The following is a 23,559-nucleotide window of genomic DNA, read 5'->3' on the forward strand; positions in this document are numbered from 1 at the left end:
CAAAGCTTTTAAAAAAGCAAATAGTGAATTGAAAAAATGGTGGAATCAGATAGATAATGATCAAGTTAAAAATTTGTTTGCTTCTAAAGGTATAGTTTGGAAATTTATAGTTGAAAAAAGGCTGTGGTGGGGAGGTTTCTGGGAGAGACAGATACGAACAGTTAAAACCTGCTTAAAGAAGATTGTTGGACGATCCTCTCTTTCTTTGAAGGAATTGGAAACTACTTTTTTTTTTTTTTTTGAAAATTGAAGCTCTGGTTAATTCCAAGCCTATCACGTATCTGTACAACGAACCCTCAGAACCCTCTCCACTCACCCCATCTCACTTTCTTATTGGTAAAAGGTTGGTGTCTTTATTTGAAATAAAACATAAAAATGAAAATTTTAATGTTAACAGGAATTCTTTGGTAAAGAAACATAAATATCAGCAAACACTTTTGAATCACTTCTGAAACAGGTGGAGAAAGAAATATTTACTTAATCTAAGATCAGCTTATATTTCTCCACAACCAAGTAAAATAGTTTCATTTAAAGTGAATGATATTGTTTTGATTAATGATGAGCATTATCCCAGAAATATGTGGATGATGGGAAGAATTTTAGAGCCATATCCAGGAAGAGATGGAAAAGTTCGTTCTCTTATTCAGACTCCTAAAGGACAAAAGAACGCTCAGTACAACTTGTATATAATTTGGAAATGAGTTGCAACCTGTTAATGTTCTATCTGTGTATTAATAATAGTTTAATTGTGCTTATATTTTAAGGCTTGATATATGAAAAATTTTCTTTGGAAGTTAAATGTGTAATTTGTTTTTGTATGTCAAGTGACTGAATGATTTTGAAGCTTTGTATTTGATATAATATGCTATTTATATTTTTATTCTTGTAATTTTAAATGGTTCCTGAATGTAAATTTAGTTAAAATTCAATGGTAAGTGAACTCAAGTGAGTTCAGGTGGGGAGTATTATGTATTTCCAGCGTCATTCCGACTAGAGGGCGCTGCGTTCGTCCTAATAGTCAGTGGCAGGCAGAATACTAAAGGTATAGGACATGGAAGGCAGAGATGCCTAATAATATATCTCTAATTGATTGAAATTTTCATATATTTTCTTGTAAATAAATGTTGTTATTGTTTACAAAACATCTTATTATCTCTTGGATGCACCTTTAGTCTCACAGAACCATTAGATGCAAAACATAGAAACCAGAACAAAATGTTGCCAAATTTGGTGACCAAAATTAGTTAGCCCTAGCTTCATGATAACTTGCCAATTTACTGAGGCAGTCATTTACCTCAATGTTAAATATACCTGCCCCTGTAACATTTTTCCAGAAGAGCTTCATCCGTTTCACGCATTTCATGTTACATTACACGGAAAATACCTTAATTATACTAAAATATTTTATATATATAAAAATTTCATAACATTGTCCCTTCCCAAGGAGTGCATATCCTGGGCAGTACAATCTCTGGAGAGGAAGGCATACATACGTACAACTAAGGCAAATCAGTGCGATACTAGAACACCAATTTGATAAATTTAATCAAATACTAAATCAATAAACAAATAAACAATTGCATACATTTACAAATTTATAAACAAATAGGACCATGGTCTTAATATCCTATTTGCATTATGTACAATATGAGGACTACATACTATTGCCATAGTAAGAGAAATAAATGCCAACAGAAATGCATGACTTAGAATTTGATGACTTACAAATCCAAACTACAGTATCGTTCAGCCTGTTTAGGATTGTGTAAGGACAGTAATAGGCTGACTGTAGTTTAGGAAAAAGTCCTCTCCATCGAAATGGATTCCATAACCATACCTTGTCACATTAGCTGAATCTATGTCATATAGCTATTGTGTCATATTGGGTGTTCACCTTCTCCATCGCCAAATTACTCACTCTTGTGCAAAATTGTGCATTACTTCAAACTATGCCAGGAGATTTTGAACATACCTTTCAGGCAATGAAGGCATACCCAGAGGGTAGCCAAACAAGAGAACAGAAGGCAAACGAAGATTCTGATTGAAGAACATCTAGGATAGGGAATAAGTAGCAGTCTCGTGAACAGCAATACAACAGGCCAGCAAGAAGAGATGTATCTTCTGGTCCCAGTCCTGTTGGTTTCTGGAAACCATCAGTGAGAGGTTATTAAGAATGGTTTGATTAAACCTCTTTACCATGCTATCTGACTGTGAATGTAAAGGTGATGTTTCGATTTTGTCAATGCCGAGAACTTTACAGAATTCTTTAATTACAGCTGGGATAAAAACTCCTTCCTTGATGATAATATAGCTGAAGAGGCAGTCAAACCTGAAAATCCAATTCTGTATCATTACCTCTGTACTATAACAGCCTCTTGATCATGCCACCTTTTGAAATAATCAACGATAATGAGGATGTATTTTACCATCAGCAGTTTATAACAGAAGTACCAGGATGCCAAAGGCAAAGCACTTAAAAGGCATTCCTACATTGTAGCCTCCTTTGGCTGCATTTCCAACCCATATAGGTATTGCAAGACTGACCCCACTTTTACATGTCTGCCCTTGCATTACTCCAGTAGAAGCACTCTCGAACTATAAGGAAGTCTTCATTATTCCAAAGTAAACCCCTGTCATGCTGCTATGTAGTTCTTTAAGGATATCCGGGATGACAGTCAACGAGTGACGAGGCTACTAGTTCTCCTTTCGGGCTGTTACAGATCTTAGGATTTTCCATTATGCCATACTGGAAGTTTCTGTTTTCACATTGAATCCAGGTAGTAATTATTCTGTTCTTGCTGATAATGTGATATCAACTTGAACTATTATTTGGTTGATGGATATAACTTCATTATTAATTTCGAACAGAGCTATGTCAGCAGAATGCTATTATTTGGTGGATGGATTTAACTTCATTATTAATTTCGAACAGAGCTATGTCAGCAGAATGCAATTCGTTATTCTTCTTGCTTAGTTTATCCATCACTCTTGTCACCGGCATCCAACCCCACTTTTGACACCAAAAATCGTTGTTTGCATACAAGTTCATAATAGACTGAATGCACACAAAACCAATGAGAGCTTGAGAAAAATTATTTTTCCAAAAGAACTCTTTACAGCTTTGGAACTTTCCACAAAAGCACTCGTAGAGCTCTTCTTGGTATCACAAAGCATAATCAGTACTTACACTTCAAACTACTAAGGACATTAAACACAATGCAATGCAAAGCACATCTAAAAGTTGAAGTTCTCTCAGATATATCAATATTTCGAATTCAGCTCTGAACTAACAATTAAGAAAGTCTTACATAGTTTTTCCCTGGGCCACCAAAAAATCTCTAGCACCTTCCACTTCTCAAAATTACTGGAAGGCATATGAGGGCTGAATATGATTACAGTTATATATAAGAATCAATTATATTTATTCAATCACAATACCAATTACAGTTATTCAATCACAATACCAATACAGAAAAAGTCCTTTCCATCGAAGTGGATTCCATAACCATACCTTGTCACATTAGTTGAATCTATGCCATGTAGCTATTGTATTTATTCAATCACAATACCAATTACAGTTACACAGGGAATGAACCAATTTGTCACCAAGTTTGCAACATTTGGCAACAAAAATTATTTGCCAAAACCATTGCCGGGTTGGCAACATCTCAGCAATTTTCCAAGATACACATTTACCTCAATGTTAAACAGCCATGCCTCCTATAATCTTATTTTTCTGGCAGAGCTTTGTCTCTTTCAAGCATTTCATGTTACATTATACAAAAAATACTACAATTTCACTATTATTATTTATATATAAACAAAATTCGTAACAATATTTTTAATTTTTTAATATTTACATGTCATCTCACTAGACTTAAAGTAAATCCAGAAATTAGACTTAAAGTAATTAACTACTCGACGAGTCCGGATCTTAGACTTTGTACTGCATTAGATACATTTTATTTATTATTATTATTTTTTTTTTCGTGAAAATTGCAATTACTTTATAGTGTATTTCAGTAGGATTTGAGGTATCTTTTCCATGTTGTTCAGACATTTATCTTTTCTGCTGCCTGGATAAACTAAAATATTTTCAACAGTAGCATTGCTACTACAGTAAATCAGAGAAATGCATTTAGTCAAAACCTGAGTATGAGTATGAGCATGGACTATGTGGAAAAAATACAAACACACATTAATATTTTTTTGACGGAAAAATTAACACATACAGTTACTGTGTGAGTACAAGAAAAAGACAGACTAAGATTTAGAGCAAATGAAGTAAAATGTGTAAGTATCATCAGCATGAAGAAGCAGCCATGACACAGAACTACAATTTGTTCCTTGTTTCCCATTTTAAATCACAAAACATAATAAATGAATGGCATGAAAATTTTTATTTTTCAAATTACAAATGCTTAACAAATTTAGGAATGAAAAAAAAGACAATGGAGTAAAAAAATTTAAATTTTTGAATAATCATTTTTATGTAACATACTTTTTCACAATAAAATTATAAAATAATTGTGGTCTAATTGAAACTACAATATGACTAACTATTACAAAAATATGGAGGGCACTTCTTTGTTTCTATACATATGTACATTGTCTGTTCTAAAAGTAAATAAAATATTCCCTTTCTGCACTGCAGGAGGGTAAGGAAAGAAAAATGGAAGTCGAGACAGGTGACGAAAGAACTTGGGTATAAAATTTGACCTTCCCATTATTGCAATCAGTACATTAGCCAAGTCCATAGTAGTTTTTATGTCTTGTCACAGATAAAAAATCTAGAGCAGATTCCAATAGCATTACACAAGAAAACTCTGCATGAAACTCCAAAAAGCTTTCTGAGACACTGTAATTGTTGAAAACACCTTACAGAGATACTGTTTAATCCTCAGTCCAAATCCTCAAATGACAAAGATTTGTGGATGATAGGGAGGGTGCTGAGAATGAACAGTATGCAGGATGTGCTTCAAAAATTGAGATCAATGTTTTGAAGCACATCCTGCATACTGGTAATCAAGTATTTCAGATGAAAGGTTGAATGCTGTGTTATGAAATTCCAAACAAACAGTTTTTTAACCACCACCAATTCCCTCTGTCATACTTCACCAGCTGTGAGGGAATTTTTGGCTAAAAAAACATAGAATATAATTTACTTCTATTAAACAGCATATGAAAGGAACATTTCAGGCCAAAGCGTACATATTTATCTAAATTAACAACTTCTTTTTTTTAAAAATGCATTATAATGTCTTATGATATTATTTAAATCAATGAAAAACATTTAAAGCACATTAAGTAATGACACATTTTTGAAAATCTGGATTTAATAAAAGATTTTCACTCAAAGACAATATGTTTTTATTTTTTTTTATGACGTGAGTTTTCACACCATATGTATTACTCCTTGCATCCTCTATTCAGAAAGGATACAGGAAGTGACAGCACATGCCCACTGTCCCCCTAGGAACACACCTACCACTTCCTCTAAAAGTTTTATTGCATTGTTTGTTAGGAGATTCAGCTATTGTAATGAAACTGACTTGTTTTTTTCTATTTTCTTTAATGGTCAGAAGTGCTACCACCCACACACACAAATTTTTAAAACAAAATTTTTCTTTTTCTTTCTTCTTCTTGTAGGGTATAACTCAATTATATTTTGCAAAATTTAAAAGACCTTTAACTAGATTATATTTGTCTTAAACTCCAGTATTTGTATAATGCTGTATTTTATTAAGTAACATAAACAATACTAATTCAGAAGTCAAACAACAAAAATCAGCGTTAATTTTCACAGAACTAGTTTCGATGGTTTTACCGAACCACCATCCTCAGCTGCAAAACCGCAAAAAAAAAAATGCGTTTTTGCACCTGAGGATGGTGGTTCGGTAAAACCATCAAAACTAGTTCTGTGAAAATTTTGAAAATTAACGCTGATTTTTGTTGTTTGACTTCTGAATTAGTACTTATTCGGCGTGTTATTGTGTCTTAACATAAACAATTTTTGAAAGAAAAACTTTGAATATTGTACAGTGCTAAAAACCAGTTACCTTTTTCTAAGGAACGGAGGTTTTTTTATCTATTGTACTTAAGCATCCCCCAACTACCAACAAGATGGTATGCTGATTTTATTGGAAAGGACATGCCAAATTAGTCCTCAAAGTATTATGTCTTATTTAGTACTGCATTGTATTATTACATTTTGGAATTGAATTTTCTGTTATATTAAGCATGTGTTTTCACAATAAGAAGAATTTAGTCAATCAATCTTAAACTGAGTATTATATTTCTACATCAAAGTTGGCAGATCAACCTGTATTATAATGAAAATATTTTCATCGACAAAAATTTTAGACACTTTGTGAAAACACTGGAACATAAATGTTCTATGTCCTTGTGGAACTATTTTGTCAAGAGACTTTACAAAAAATTTTCATTGGGCATTTAAAAGACACTGGACATTTTAACAACTTAAGACATTTAAAAATTATATTTGTGCTAATTTATTATTTAGTTTATTTACAAATTACATTGTTGTTGTAATACTTGTAAATTATATGTAATCTGTATACGAGAAAGGTCATGAATAATGACAGGGCATAGGAAAACCTGCAGGCTATGTCCTTGGTGCTTCCTCATGTCTTTCCTCATATGATAAACTTTCTCTTCCTTCACTAACTCACTTCTACCACCCTGCTCTCTCAACCTTTCTTTTGAAGGGGGAGGAGGAATACATAAGATATAACAAAATACGAAAGCTGCTTTAAAAATAATTGGCAACCTTAAAATTAACTATTCTAGATTTGGTGCTCTCCCCCCCCCCAATTTCATCTGTTCTCCCTAATTCAAGATCTTTCCATATTATGTAAAAACTTAAAATTAACCAATCACAGATTAGTGGTTATGCATCAAACTTAATATAAATACTCTTGGCACAATAGCTATGTCATTCGTTTTCTAGCTCCTGCCACGCTGCCAACTACATGTTTCTCTGCCTGTCTTTCTTCTTATTCTAAATTGACGTCATATCCTCATTAACCATTGTATGTAAGAAGTTATCCTATTCAAATATTACTTAAAAATATCTTGTCCGTGAAACCAATTGGATATGGATGAAAATAGAGACTGGTGATGTGCGAAAATAAAGATTGGTGATTTGTAAAAACCCAGTTTCATCATCTTCATCTGCATGCATTCAACCCTCAACCATGACGGATATCAAAAGCTGTTAAAAGTTCCAGTGTTTTCTTCTACGGATTAAATTATGACATATTTATGTATATATATATAATGCATAAATATGTATGTATACATAAATCAAAATAATAGCACTGGATATAAAAATGTTTTTTCTTCCATACAGTATTATTACCATTGCTCACTTTGAAATCATTGAGTTTGTTAATCAAAAATTCGTTAAAGTTTTACAAAATATGAAATTGATATTAAAACAAATTTCAAATTCTAAATTCAGGTTTTCAGATGCCCATATTTAGTGGAAGGTTACATTATTCAAAATTTGATGGCTCTAGGTACCGTTGTTTTATCGAAATGCAAGAAACATACATACATTTATGCAGATTCTTTATTATTTAATTTCTTTAAATGTAACACAGAGCAATAATATTTAGTGGCAACAATCTGAAAAGTGAACCGACATTTATAGTGAACTAACGCAAAATGCCAAAACGAAATGTACCATTGATAATTAAAAAATATATGTTATATATTATAAATTCAAATCACAGTCAAATTAATATATCAATTAAAAATTGCAGTGCTGTCTATAAGTGAAAGTCTGAACTGCAACTGTAAGCAAACATTTCATGTATGTAAGGAGGGTGGGGGAGAGAAATACAGGAATGAGGAATAGAACTTCCCCATTGCAATGATCCTAAGGTAATGCTAGATGGAGAATCCCCTGTTATGCGGCCGGTATGGCGTGCATCTTGAAAAAACAAATATATGTATTTAAACTTTTATGTTCTTCCTCTACTGTTTTTCGGACAATTTGGGGCAAATGCTATAAATTTGGGACCAAAACAATTAGTTATAAAAATTCAGGGGAGGGACTGTAAATTTGGGATGTATGGTCACCTTAATAAAACACATCACATCTGCCAACTTTGTGGAAATAAAAATCAGACTTTTGGAAAAATTCAGGAAAAAGTATAAAGGGGTTTAATTTCACATAGAAAATTTATAAATATCTTAATATTAAAAAAAGTGCATCTAAATATGAGATCAAACATATATTAAAATGAAAAATTATATAACTGAAATTAATTAATACATTTATTACAGCTTTTTTTATTTTTGCTAAAAAATTGCTATAAGGCAATTAAAAAACTATACTTTATCATTTTGTTTGAATATAACAATCAAGAGTTTCAAACTTGCCAAAATTTATGGTACAGGCCCCCCCCCAAAAAAAAAATTCTAAGAAACCTTTTATTTTAATTTAATGACAACATAATAACACTATTATATTTACCTAAAAAAATTATCAACTTAATTAAAGTTACTGTAGTCAAACTGATCTTAAAATCACTAAAACATCTAGGTCACCAAACTTAGAAATGCAAGTTGAAAAAATTCCTATTCCGAAAACTTGTTTTTGATGTATTAAAAAAGAAGAATTAAATGGAAATTCAAATCTCTGCCAAGAGTAAGTGCTTAAGATATAAATTTCATGAATAAATCACCAAGCTGGTATAGTTTTTAGTGCATTTATAAAAAATTACAAAATTCTTAAAAAATGAATTTTGTGTGCAAGATTCTAAAAACACAAGTTTTGAAATAAAATTTTTTGAATTCACAAAACTTGCAAATATAACATCATAAGTACATATTTCACCTGAATGTCAGAATATATAAATACATACAATTAAAATACTTACAAGCTTTCAAATATAGCATCAACTTCTTCTCTACCACATAAGTACCGATAAAAGCTTAAAAAGTGTTCAAAGGTGAATTTTTCTGGATTAATAGTCTCATTCTAAAAGTAAAGCAATTGGAAAAGTAACCAATTTTATTGTAAACTGAGTTTAATTTTAATATACTTAATAATGTACCTTGAAGAACAATTATGAAACTAGCATTACTACAAGAAAAATGTTTATCATTGTTAAACTCTTGTTTAAGTGTAAAATTATTACTCAATAATAATCAGAAAAATAAATGGAGAATCAATTAAAATGTGAATATGTAAACAAGAACACAGTGTTTTACTTTGATTGAAACTTACCTTTCCAGTTGATACACCACAAAGTTCTAAAGCTTTTTCAACTCTTTTTTTATCTTCTTTATTTTGAGCAAACAGTTTCACAACACTGCAGAATATGGGAGAAGAAATGCTTAATTATAGTATAAAAAGCATCAAGCCTTTTTATTTTGACTGCCAATTTGCATCACATTAAACATTTTGAAAAAAAAATATTTAAAAAAAATTAAATTCTAACAAAAAATTTATAACAAATTATTTCATTTTACTAAAACATACTAGTTTAATCCAATATTATGTGTAACGAATGCAAGTATGAAATTAGGATTCTTTATTAAACACATATTTTTGTATGCAGTTTTCATTATGGCTTAAAGTATCATCCTAAATTTTCTACAAATGCTTTTTGGCTGACCAACAGTGCCCATCCAAACCTTATTTAATCAGGTAATTTCAACTTTGATATTTAAAGCATTTTAACTCCATGATAGCTTTTCAGTCATTCCAGAGTTTTCATTTTATGCATGCTCAATTATGTTTTAAAGTACTAAAGAATAGAACCACAAGAAGCAGAAAGTAATGACAGTTTTTGAGTAAGTAGGTAAATGATGTTTGTAACAACAGATCATTCTATAGTGAACCTAAGATGGTTATAAAAGAATAATGTAAGACAAAGAGCACCTGCAAAGTTCCAGGACTATGTTTAACATCCTAATAGAACCCTCAAATCCTAATTAGTGGCAATAATTAACAACAAAGTATTTCAACTTGCTTCCATTCACATTATTTGCTTGCAGAAAGAGCTTGAATTCAAATCTTTGATTTCATGCAACTAAGACTCATCATTACAAATTCAGTGACTGAACTGCAAGGAAGGAAAGCACTTTCATATAATGCAACTATTGTCATGCAGCTTATTGGAAATAACAATCTGTTATTAATTACAGTACAAAGTCCGAAATCCGGCCATCCATTATCAGGAATGATCTAAAATCCGGACCTCAAAACTACCACCAGCGTTTTTCTATAGGCTTTACATATGTGCAGTTGATTCCCTCCTCCATGCATAATAACACATCTGGAGAATACTGATTCTTAATTTCATGTCGACACTAAGTAATAAATGAAGATTATATAAAAGAAGTTTTCATTGTGATCACAATGCTTCTCAATCATCAATCAATTAATGAATGAAGAAATCTGTAGTATGATTCTAGATCCAGAAAATACCACTATTGACAGTGAAGAAAGTGACAGAGAAGTTACTTCATATAATGCAACTATTGTCATGCAGCTTATTGGAAATAACAATCTGCTATTAATTACAGTACAAAGTCCGAAATCCGGCCATCCATTATCAGGAATGATCTAAAATCCGGACCTCAAAACTACCACCAACGTTTTTCTATAGGCTTTACATATGCACAGTTGATTCCCTCCTCCATGCATAATAACACATCTGGAGAATACTGATTCTTAATTTCATGCCGACACTAAGTAATAAATGAAGATTATATAAAAGAAGTTTTCATTGTGATCACAATGCTTCTCAATCATCAATCAATTAATGAATGAAGAAATCTGTAGTATGGTTCTAGATCCAGAAAATACCACTATTGACAGTGAAGAAAGTGACAGAGAATTTACTTCATATAATGCAACTATTGTCATGCAGCTTATTGGAAATAACAATCTGCTATTAATTACAGTACAAAGTCCGAAATCCGGCCATCCATTATCAGGAATGATCTAAAATCCGGACCTCAAAACTACCACCAACGTTTTTCTATAGGCTTTACATATGCACAGTTGATTCCCTCCTCCATGCATAATAACACATCTGGAGAATACTGATTCTTAATTTCATGCCGACACTAAGTAATAAATGAAGATTATATAAAAGAAGTTTTCATTGTGATCACAATGCTTCTCAATCATCAATCAATTAATGAATGAAGAAATCTGTAATATGGTTCTAGATCCAGAAAATACCACTATTGACAGTGAAGAAAGTGACAGAGAAGTTACTGAAAACGAGAAAATTTTGATTGACAAATTAGTCAGAATTCTCAAAACAGCAGATACAGGACTTCAACAATGTAACTAAACAAGAGATTATGTCTGTCTAGAGAATTAAAAAGAAAGTATTAGCACCAAAAACTAAAAAACTTAAACCAGATTTCGGACTTTGTACTGTATTCCCTTAACATATCAGATTTGGCATCTGTAGACCAGTTTCTGTCCTCTATATTCAAATTTCACTAAAGGAACATATTTTGAGAGTATTTCAGGATTCAGAAAATAGGATCTAATGAAAGAGTGTTTTAAAAGTTAGCTGCTATTAGTTTTTTCTTCTGGTTTCAATGAAATTTATTACTAAAGTTATATGGATTCACTGTGTATGCTGGTTGCTGAATCTTGTAAAACATGTAACTCTGATCGGGGTGAAATTTATTAATCTGCTTAAACACACAGGCAGAATCTTATTTTAACAGCATAGATTATTAATTTTTCTCTTTCTAAATAAGTATTTTAATTAAGCACTTCAAGCTTAAAATGCCTAGTGTAGCCTCTGAAAGCCATCACAAAGTTAAACTCTATAGAAGTTAAAAAATCTCCACAGGAAGTGATCAAAGCTTTCTGGTTATGATCATAACAATTCTCTTGTGTGATGTTTTCCTTACTTCCTTCCCACCTTTTCCTTTTCTTTTTTTTAAATACCTCACAGCAATAGATATGATATAACTTTTATATCTACTTTGCACAACATTCAATAAAATCATCAAGATACTTTCTTCTACCTTTCAGTAGCTGCTATTGTTAACTGCAGACAAACTGATGTGCTAATGTTTTTCAATCTTAATTTTTTGATGTGATCACTTTGCAATGACAAAGACAAAAAATGACTTACAGACTGACAAAAAGGCACAAAACAAAAAATGACTTACAGACTGACAAAAAGGCATAAAACAAAAAATCACTTACAGATTTTCTGACACAGCATGCAAGTTTGATAGCTTTCTTTTTCATAGTTTGACTAAACACAATATTTTATTAATGTTATCTGTTTATTTTTTGAGTTGCAGATGGTATTTTAATATTAACTTAGCTTTAAAGAGTGACTTTTAAAAAACATATTTTTCCAACATTTGGAAGCTTTATTTGAAATACATGGTCACAAATTTTCACTTCAAAGGTGAAAAAAATGTCTCATTTGACATTTAGCAATATATTTATTTAGCAATATAATATATTTTCAAATGAACTATTTTATAACATGTATTATAAAATAGTTCATTTGAAAACAGAAATTTCTATAGAAAGGATGAAACATTGCACACCACAAATCTTCTCATGATAAAAAAAATTGCCATTTGAATTCAATCACATATATTATGAAACAATCGTGAACAAAATATATAACCCATATGCCTATATATTAAAATAAAATCAGATTTATTTAGAGCTAAGAAAAACTTACTTTTTTACTGGCACTTTTCCTTCACGATCTGTCATAAGCTGTATCTTTGTATATATTTTTTCCAAAAAAGTAGTTGCAGGTGCATTCAAAGCAAGCAGATTATAAGCCATCTTCATCAAAGCATCAGTCCATTCCTATAATAGCATTTTTTTAAAATTTATTTCCACATTATATCTATCCTCTTATAAATAAGTTATAAAATAATGGAAATCATAAGTGAATATGCTGCATCATTCTGGTAAAACATATTGTATTAAAAAAGCAAGTGCTTTACTTTGAGGTTTAGCTACTGCTTTTACAGCCATTTTTTGTTAAACTTAACATCAGGCTCAAAAGAGTGCAAAAGTTAAGCCTAATCGAGGAGCCTACAGTTCTAATAATAAAATTGGGTATTGATTCAAATCTGTTCAAAGATTTACTGAACATTACTTCAGTATAAAGAGGCTGAATTAAAAAAAAAAAATAATAATGAAAATATTTTGACACATTTCAGTAAAACCAAATAATAAAGAAATGCACTGTCCTTTTTAACTACAGTGCAATCATTGCACTGCTTTAATAATAAGAATGAAAATGCAAACAAAACTGAGAAAGGAGGGTAATCATGGCCTATTTTAATGCAAGCATTCTGCACCCCAATGGAAGCAAACCAAAGGAATGAAATGGTTTAAGTTTTAATCAACTATGGTAATACCAGAATGTAATAGAAAAGAAAACTGCCACCTCTCATCATAACTGAAGGTAACCAGACGCAAAAAATTCAAAATTTATGGTGTTAGAAACAAACCTAAACAGATATGTAATTTCCTTTCGATGGGAGTAATAGAATAAAGCTTATTCCAAAAATTAAAATAAAAGTAAGGGTGATGCAGTTTATATAAGATCAATAGAGGAGTTATTTCTCAATGGATGAAATATCGACTATAGATCGAATTGATTATATATATGTGTGTGTGTACATAATTGATTTCTGTAGTAGAATGCAGGCGGTTGAATCCGTAATGAACAGCGAGAATTTTGATGTAGAATTCTGAAACGCCGATCCACAATGAATAAGAAATTTGGTAGTCGAGGTATATTTAATTCAACTTTTATTTCAGTAAACATGTTGCAGCCACAATCAACTTGGCACATTAATTGTGCTTATTCAAAAAAATTTACATTTTAGATAAATTTTTTGTAAGGAAGAAGGAGCAGACAGACTACAGTGCAGCTAGGCCACAGCATTGAAAACAAGTGAATTAAGTTCAGGGTGAAATCTTAATTCAGACTGAATTAGTTTTGGTTCTCAATGCATTTTGATTGGATAATTCATACTGCTGTGAAATGACTATTGGCTGTTTGAGTTTTAGTTCCATTTGCATCATCATAATTATGTAAGAATCATATGACATTGATTAGTCTTGAAATGATGCAGTGTAAATAGAGGTTACTATTTTTAGAATACAGAAGGGAAATTAATTTATGTTGCTAATTTAATCTTTTATATATTCTTTACTTTTCTTACACACACACATATATATAGTATATATACATATACTGTATTACTTTGGCATATAAGTCACACCTATAATTTCAGCCTATATTTTTTTTAATTTTTAGGTGTATTCGCCATATCACTTGCACAAAGAAACCTGAAAGATACATGTACCACATTCTATCTTTTGAAGTCATTCATTCAAAGAATTTTTCCCATGCTTTCTCATAATGGTATACCGAAAATTGGTAACTCATAAAGGGAACAATATGCGTGTGGGCGAAATTCTTCAGAGAGTAAATAATTCTGCAAAAAAGGTGGGTTGCAATCATTACAGATGTGCCCAAGAATGTTATACTAGGGTTTCAAGAAATAGTAAATATGGCTCTTTTAGTAGTAATAGCCTATTTAGTAGTAAACATGGCTTGTGCCAAATGAAAAAACACGGTGTGGGTTTCAAATGCAAAGTCATTCAAATTGTAAAAGAAAACAGAAGTCTTGCTACAGCAAGGATGTTTAGAGTTGGTAGAAACCCAATACGTGAGTGGAAGACACAATCACAGTGAATAATATACTACAATAAATGCGCTTTGTGTAGAGGAGTAACGGAATGGCCTATCCTAGAAGAAAGTTTTGCGAACTGGGTTCTAGAAAATAACCAGAATGGATTAATTGTAATAAGAAACAGTGTACATTTATTTGCCATAAAGTGGACCAAAAAAAAAAATGCAAATGAAAGAGAAAACTTTAAAGCAACTTTGAGTTGGTGTAGTCAATTTATGGCATGGAATAATTCAGCTCCACGAGAAAAAAGTTTCATAAAGGCCTCCAAAAGATTTTGACAATAAATTTGTAAGTTTCTAGAAGCATGCTATTGACTATGAAAAAAATATTACTTACTGTCACATATTGGAAATATAGATGAAACTCTTCAGTAATGTTTGATATGAAAGGAAATAAAGCAACTTATGTGAAAGGGGAAAAAATGGCTCGAATAAAAACAACAGGTCTTGAAAACTCTCACCTCACTGTAGTGCTTTCTTGCTTAGCAGATACTAGTACAAAATTAAAACCCATAGTTATTTTTAAAAGAAATACGATGCTGAAATTTAATTTCCCCTTCATGTTCATGAGAAAAGATGGATAGAAGAAAACGGTGTGAAACTGCGGATAAGAAATGTCAAAAGCATTCTGTTGCATTTAAGAATCCAGAAAGTTTTTTAGTTTGGGCCATTTCAAATACCATCTAATGAATAATATGAAGAAGTTGGTGAAAGAGTGCAATGCAGTTATGGCTGTTATTCCAGGCAGATTAACGTCCTCAGTGAAGCCTTTAAATGTGTGTATCAATAAAATATTCAAAGTAAACTTAAAATGACAATGAAATATGTGGATGTTGGAAGGTGAAAAAACATTTATAAAAGGAGGCATCATGCCAGTCAAGAAATAGAGTGAATAATAGGGGCATAGAATGAAATTAAACCCAGCATAATTCAAGTGTCATTTAAAAACAGGTAGTACATTTGTTTAACAATATAGATGGAATGCAAGATGTTTGTTTCTTTATTTATGAATCAGAGTAACAGTGACGGTAAAGATGAAACAGAACTGGATGGTACGCTTGAAGATATAACACAGGGTTCGTACACATTTCTGTGCATGGAAATTAAGGACTTTTAAGAACCATTAATGAAAAAAATTAAGGACCTATGAGCAAATGGGAACTGAATAAATTCAATTAAAAATATTATTCTATGCCTGAATTTCACTTTTGTAATACCATCCTAAAAATAGATCCCTAAGTAGTATGCATTATTACTAAACATGAATTAACTAAAATAATTATTAATAAGTTTGAGAATAAAATAAACTTCATGCAGTTTATCAAGTAGCATTAAATATTTTACACTTATAATAGTTGGACATATTTAAAAGAAGATAAGAGACATTTACATTTTACTAATGGTTAGCTTTATGTTTTTTTTTTTTTTTTTTTATGTCTTATTTTGTCACATACTTGGTCAGTCTAGAGGTTTAGCAAATAGTAGGGAGATTTTATGTCAAACGGCATAGATTAAAATGAGAAGTGAGATCACAATCAGCATGATTCACAACAAAAGACTGAATGTTATCCCTCTGCTGTTTGTCTATAGAGAGACCTGCTGATTGGAACAAAACTGAAAGGCCTGATGTAGGCATGGTTGGCAAGTGTTGAAAGTTAGTCAAGCTCTGCTTAATGCAGTTAATGCCATAGCTTTGTGTAGAGTTCCAGGGGTTGTAACCCAGTTAATCCATTAACTGCCAAAACTACAAGGAATGTTTCTTTTCTCATGAAAATAATAACAAATATTAAATTAAACATTTATAACATAAATTTACATTGAAAATTTAAAAAAATGCTCTTACCAGTGGAAAAAGCGAGTATTGCGTTCGCGCAACGTCAGCGGAATAAGATTACGGATGTTTAGTGAGTAGGATTGTACTCGTGTGATGTTTCTTTTGAGTGGAGTGCTGGATTATGTTTTAGCTGTATAACATTTTATAAATCTACAAATCACTTTACTTGTAATTAATTTAATATTAAAATATACATTGTATTTCTTTTACAAATACAGATTATTTCATTTGAAAGATTCAAGCATGAAAAGCTTGATTACGATCATGATATAAAGTTACATTACATACTTTGCATCTATAAACAGTCTGGCTATGGTACTCTTTACAACAAAGTATTTTGTTATCAACGGACTTTACGATAAATGTCTACCATCTCCATGAAATGGTTTTTGAATGCTGAATTTACTAGGTCTTCCTGTTGCTGATCTATTTCTGGCTAATTCTACACTCTCAATAGGAGTTTGCTAAAGAAATAATGCATTCTCGCGTCTGAAATCTAAAAGAGAATTTATATTTCTAGTAGTAAAATGTGGTGATATTTAGGAAGTTTACATATGGTCTCACCTCATATAAGTTATCAATATTGTCAATTTGACTACTGTCAAATGCAAATTCTGCTTCATATTCCTGTACTGCAAACGTGATATCAATTCTCATACAACAGGAACAGAAATGTCCTTATCAAAAGACCAATACATTTTTTCTTGAGGTAAAGAATGATATCCTGTAAGCAATAATATTCCAATAAATCTTCTCATATAGGCTTCAGATGCAATAAATTCTGGGCTTTTTTTTAAAATTTTGCTGAGCATATATATTTGTCTGTTCAACGAGAAGAGAGTAAATGTCTACACCAAAAAGAAAATCGAAAATCTGTGCACTAGTTTTACCTTGTGTTTTGTCTTTTATAATTTCTCTTCTATCTCTTTCTTCATGTTCTTCCTGAGACATAACTAACAGTTCCTTTTTTATCCTCTACAAGATTTCAGTCTTCTACTTTTTAAACTTTTTACGGTCATTATTAACATTATCATCATCTGTTTCTTCATCAAAAAATCTTTGAAGGTCTTCTAATGTAAGATACCTCGTTCTAGACATTTTTACACAAACAGAACATGAACCAGAATATCGAAAGGAATGAGTGAAAAAAGAGATTGACTACCCGTTTCCTGCTGACGTTGTGTCAATGCAACACCTGTTTTCCCTTACTTCCCAACACAAATCTAAACATCTGACTGATGTAATGTTCTGATAAATAATGACCTTGACTAAAAATAGATCACTCATAAAGACGGCAATTCTTTCGTTAAATATTTTCAGCAAAAATACCCAGTTGGAAATTTTGCTTAAAGTATGAGATTAATTATTATAAACAAAATGATTGTTGAAGGCAAATATTTTTTATAGATATAATCTTCATAATATTCCATACACAAAATCATCTGCTGGTATAAAATATCTTAGGTAGTTATATTTATATACGCATTTATTTTGACCGTTGCATCAATGCAACACCAGCGGCTAATGGGTTTAATATACTTTAAGGTTCCAATAAGCCATTAAAGCGCCAGAGATGATAAGTTGTTTTATATATAAGTCTCAGTAAATGCAAAGAATAAGTTTTACTTGATGGTGTTAATGGTTACTTGATGGGTGTTGGATGATGTAATCTGAGACAATTACCTGGAAAAAACGCTTACTATGAAAAAATTAAAAAGAAGACATTTTAATTAATTACATAGCTAATTTTGCTTTTACTAAGAGCTGTTACGTAAATTATGCTTTATAGCTATATACCTTGTTTATTTTTCAGATTTAAAATATTGTATAATAAGTTGCCAAAATGAAACTTTATAATATGACAGCGAAAAATAAAAATGTTTTATTTTAATGTTATTTTTTAAATATAATTCTAATATATTACCATTATTTTAATGAAATTTATCAATGTCATGATGTTTAAAAAAATCGCCGAAAAATTCTCAGATCTTGGAATTAAAAATTTTCTATAGAAACTGATCTTAAAATCACCAAAATGTTGACAAGTTGTAAAATTTAGAACCATTGAATAAAAGAATTCACAGCCCCAAAAGCGAAAAGTTGTTTAAGAGCTCTTTATTAGAAAAAATGAATTTCGAAATGCTTATGTTTCACTTCTTGCTTAGAAACTCGAGTATCCCATCATTTATATTAGAGATAGAAACAAATTATAACCCATGAACCCATTCAAAAGATAACCATATACATCAGTCAATTGCCAAAAATATTCCTCCAAAATGCTAATTCACACTCAAAATGGCAGTCGTAAAAACAGAGAGAAATTTCAGATGATTAAAATTAAGGATCTTCTACTGATTTTGGCCAAAATTAAGGACTTTTAAGGACCAAAAATCAATTTCAAAAAATTTAAGGGCTTTTAAGGACTATTAAGGACCGTACGAACCCTGTAACAGAAGTTAAATATGATGAACTTTTCATGTTATTAGATAATGAAAATTTTTAAGTTCATAAAGGTATGCTATTTCTTTTAACTAAACAACATGGAAATACAAGAAGAAATCTTAACTTTTGTATGCTCATCTTTTCTTTATTTTTTGAAGCTATCATTTTTATATTCGACATATAACATGCACTAGTAAACTTCGATCTTATTTATATTAAAAGTGCATGTTACACGCTTGAATATACTGTACATAATTTGATTGGATCAGATAATATTTCAGAAATTCTGTATGAAAGAAACATAAGATTAAATTATCAAGTGGTTATTACAAACAGCATGTTCAGGTTTATAATGTAAGGTAAGAAAATGGAATCTGACAATTATGGTTGTGACAGGGTTTCTTTAAATCAGGTAGCTGTAGCATAAAGAAAAATCAGAATTCAAAGAGGTAACAATTACTGGAATTCGTGGAAGCACCTGGAATAAACCAGTAAATGTAATTCTGTGACTATATGGACATTTGTGTTATTAGTTTCTTGAACATTTGCATTATTATTATAACTAATAAAAAAAGTTTCCAACAAGACATATTATGAACCTCAGCATAGAATAATCATCTGTGCACCTAAGTTTTCCTTTCAGCTGTGCACAATGTGTATAGCACCACAAAAGGAACATTAATTTATTTTTTATATTTTGTTTTGTATATTTAATTTAGTGGAATGCTACCCTTTTATGAAAAAAAAATTCTACAGAATTATTTTATTTTAAAGACCCCATTCAACCACGCAAAAAATGACTCAAAAATTATTAAATACATATTCAAAATTTGATATGCCAAGACAGATAAAAAAGCAAAAAACAGTTTTCGGTAATTTAAAATTTGACTTATCAAGAAAAGTTAATGTTAATTTAAATTCCTACCTTTTAAAATTTGATTCAACTTATCAAAAACATATCAAAGTTTTACTGCAAATTTTTAAAACAACATTTATTTTGCATTCCCATTTAACCACTGTCAAGGATTCCACCTAATCAGAAATTCTAAGTTTAAATTTTGCTTAGTTTTAAACTTTAATCACCATTTCTTAAAATTATGTTCACAAAATATTAAGTAGCAAAAGACTCTTCAGATGCTAATTTGTGGTGGTCTTATTTCTTCAAAGATACTTATTTGTGAATTTACAATTCTTGATGAAATTTTTTTCATAAATCAATTTAAAAAAGAATTAATGTGACAAAGAAACTAAATTTGACAATTATAACAATTATTTCATTAATAAAGTACTAACAATTATAACATATATTAAATACTACAGAACCTCATTTACTGTGATATAGTAATTTGAAAGGCATTTTGTTTCCTTTGGGTTAAAGAAGGATAACCCATGATCAAACCTCCCTTCATAAAATCCATAAATGCCTGCCTTTTATAAAAAACATCATTTCTAACATTTTTAGAAAAAATAAACTGTAATAAAGAAATCATCTGATAAAATGTTAACAGAAAACAATTTAGAAAGGATTACACAATGGAAAACACTTAATTCAAGTATTAAAGCAAATATTATATAGATAAACAAGATCATTAATGTAACTAATTATAACAACAAACATTAAATACAATAGAATCTCATTTATCAAAATTAAACACAGTGCAGAAACTTTGGATAATAGACTCTTTTAGGGGGAGTAACACATAATCAAGTTCATTTTTATGAAAATTAGGGGTGGCACATTTTTACCAATAACGTTATTTTTGAATTTATTTAAATAAAAGTATAAACTTCAAAATTTCCATTTACTATTTAAAACTATTTACTGCTTTCCAAAACTATTTTTAAATCACTTAAAGAAAATATGCATTAGTAATTAGGAAAAAAAATAATAATAACTAAATTTTGATCAGAAGGTTCCGATAAATCACAGTTGGAGACTTTACTTTCATGATTGGGAATACACTTAATTTTGGTTTTACACGACAGATACATTCCAGAAAAATACATGTAAAAAAAGACATTGTATTTATGGAAGAAAAGAACATTGATTCCGGTTATAAAAAATTAGCAAATTTAAAAAAAAAAAAAAAAACGCTTGAAATATTTGATTTACTCTTATTATTTTATTTCAACAATATATATGCGTAATAATACAGGATGTGGCAAAAGAACTCCCTGATTCGGGAAGTACATAAAATCCAAACCAAATAAAATGTGAACATTTTTTTGTTTAAATTCTTTGAAAGTGCACATCAATTTTTTTTTTTTTTTTTTTTTTTTTACAAAACATTACTCAGCTGGTGTCTTTCATTGTTTATCCTGTTGAATCAGATTCTGGTTTGGTTTATTTGGCAAAGCACTCAAGAGCTATCTGCCTAAGGGGGCAGATGCTTTCTTGAAGGACTTCCTAAGGAAAATTGGAACACATATGCATTACACAAGGGAAAACCACAAAAGTGCCCATGCAGCCAACAGGTTCATAGGATTCAAACCTTGGACCGACCAACTAGTGATCAGCAACTTAACTACTCAACCGCTGCTGGGCTCCTGTTATATCAGACAGTTGCACCATTCGGATTCTTTTAAAACACTTTCTGTGACCTCGTGGAAAAATGAGCACAGTCTCCTCTGGCGCTGATGTTTCACAGGGTTTATAAATGAATTCTGTTACTACAATTCCTTCATCTTTTGGTTAGACAGGGATCTAATACTAACTTCAGTTCCTGTTGAAACTTTCCAGAGCATTCCTTATTACAGTCATGTTATAAAAACTGATTATGCAATTTTCTGACCAATTCCAGACATTCTTTTATTATTAAATAAAATTTTCATTTAGAACTGGATCATTTTCTACATTATCACTACATTCTGTGAGATCAGGAGTCTCAAGGACAATCTCTAATAGTTCATCTTTGCTTAGAGCTTTGTCGACTAATAATTCACTAATATCTTCAAATGACAAATCATCAAATTACTAATTTAGTCTTATTACTAATTTTAATTACTAAATTAGAAGTAAATTTATATTTGTAAAGAGAAGAAAAAGTAGTAATAAATAAACAAACAAAGAGTAGATTCTTACTTGAGCAATATCTCTTCCTATACAACAGAAATTGAAGAAATTAATGTTGACAAGATCAGGCCCATAAACAACAGTAATGGTCTTCTCTTCCAAAGGAATATCCTGAGGTCCCATAGTGACAGAATCTCGTAGTTTACCTTCCTAAATTAATAACAAACAATAAGCTTAAACTAGAAATCAACGCATAATTTCTCTATTTTTGTACCATCAAATATGAAATTTGCAAAATCATATATTTTGAATTTATTTCTACACCCAAAAAAAAATTCGACTTACTCTTGGGACACGAGCATATCTTCCAGTTCTGATATCTCTAACACTTGAGATTTCAAGAAATTCTGTTTCCTATTTTCAGAAGACATATTTCACTTTAATTTTCATTTCTTTAGAAATAAAAGTGCTTTTCTATTAGCGGGATGCCAGCCAACAAATGTGGTAGCCTGTTTACATCACATCAACAATAGATCACAAGATCATTGCAAATACATACGAAGATTTAACATCAATACAGTTATTTCCCGTCATAGAATTTCAACTGTCTTTGTGTTGAACTGCAGTTAATCATCCTTCAACAGATTTTTGCCCAATGCAAAATTTATGCAATTCTCTGATGTTTTTTTAAGCAAAAATAGATCACAGTGTACACAGAAAACCAATTTCCTTTACCCCGTAAACACAGAAATCTGTTTTTGCTAAATAAAAACAACTGGATTGCAGAATTTGGCATTGTATGCAGCCTTCGCATAACAAGCATTAAATATTACACATATATATTATATTCATTATATGGAAAAGCTATTATTTTCATGAAGCTTTATATCACTAAGGCTCCCACCATTTAATTAGATTTCATGCCAACATTCATGTTTGACACTAAATGGCATCCCGGTAACAGAAAAGAACCAAAATAAAATGCAAAAATTCAGAAATAAATGAAAATACATAGAATCAAGTATAAAAAAGAAAACAAGAAATTTTGTACTTCTTTAATTAATATAGATAAATTTATATCAGTAAATAAAAAAATACTTTAGTCAAAGAAGTAACCAATGTTTTCTGTATTCTACAACTTACTTGTTCCTTCGTTACATGTTACACATCTCTTCAAAACTTTCATGTAATATGTACATTATTACAAATGTAAATTTTGAATTTAATACTGCAAAACAAAGTCTTAGTAATTTCTGCATATATTAGCTGGTATCTGATTCCAGCCATTCTCAACCACGTTTCAACCTTTTAAGGTCAGAATGGAGACAACGAAATCAATAACAAAATACAAAAATAATTGTTCATTTAATGAAAATACCACATAAGACTACACTTTTTTTTTAGTATTGCCCCAACTTTAAACACTCAAAAACATGAAATCCACTAGGAAGCTTCTTATTTTCTATGTAGTTTCATTTTTGTTTTATTTAAAAGTATAATGTAATACTTGAGAA

The 23,559-nt window shown here is 30.5% G+C and overlaps 1 protein-coding gene across 1 annotated transcript in view; it reads right to left on the bottom strand.

Annotated features, from left to right (window-relative positions):
* LOC118189146 (1-phosphatidylinositol 4,5-bisphosphate phosphodiesterase classes I and II-like) overlaps positions 1 to 23,559 on the bottom strand; it is a 166,868-nt gene that overhangs the window by 123,908 nt on the left and 19,401 nt on the right. The window contains exons 3-7 of the mRNA XM_035359694.2: positions 22,391 to 22,459; positions 22,115 to 22,255; positions 12,717 to 12,850; positions 9,260 to 9,344; positions 8,910 to 9,010 (exon numbers count right to left, since the gene is read on the bottom strand). Coding sequence (XP_035215585.1) covers positions 8,910 to 9,010; positions 9,260 to 9,344; positions 12,717 to 12,850; positions 22,115 to 22,255; positions 22,391 to 22,459 — 530 coding nt within the window. The remainder of the gene's footprint in view (positions 1 to 8,909; positions 9,011 to 9,259; positions 9,345 to 12,716; positions 12,851 to 22,114; positions 22,256 to 22,390; positions 22,460 to 23,559) is intronic.

This window comes from Stegodyphus dumicola, chromosome 5, assembly GCF_044657685.1.
Source record: "Stegodyphus dumicola isolate Sdum_Otavi_A_Nest chromosome 5, ASM4465768v1".
NCBI lineage: Eukaryota > Metazoa > Arthropoda > Arachnida > Araneae > Eresidae > Stegodyphus > Stegodyphus dumicola.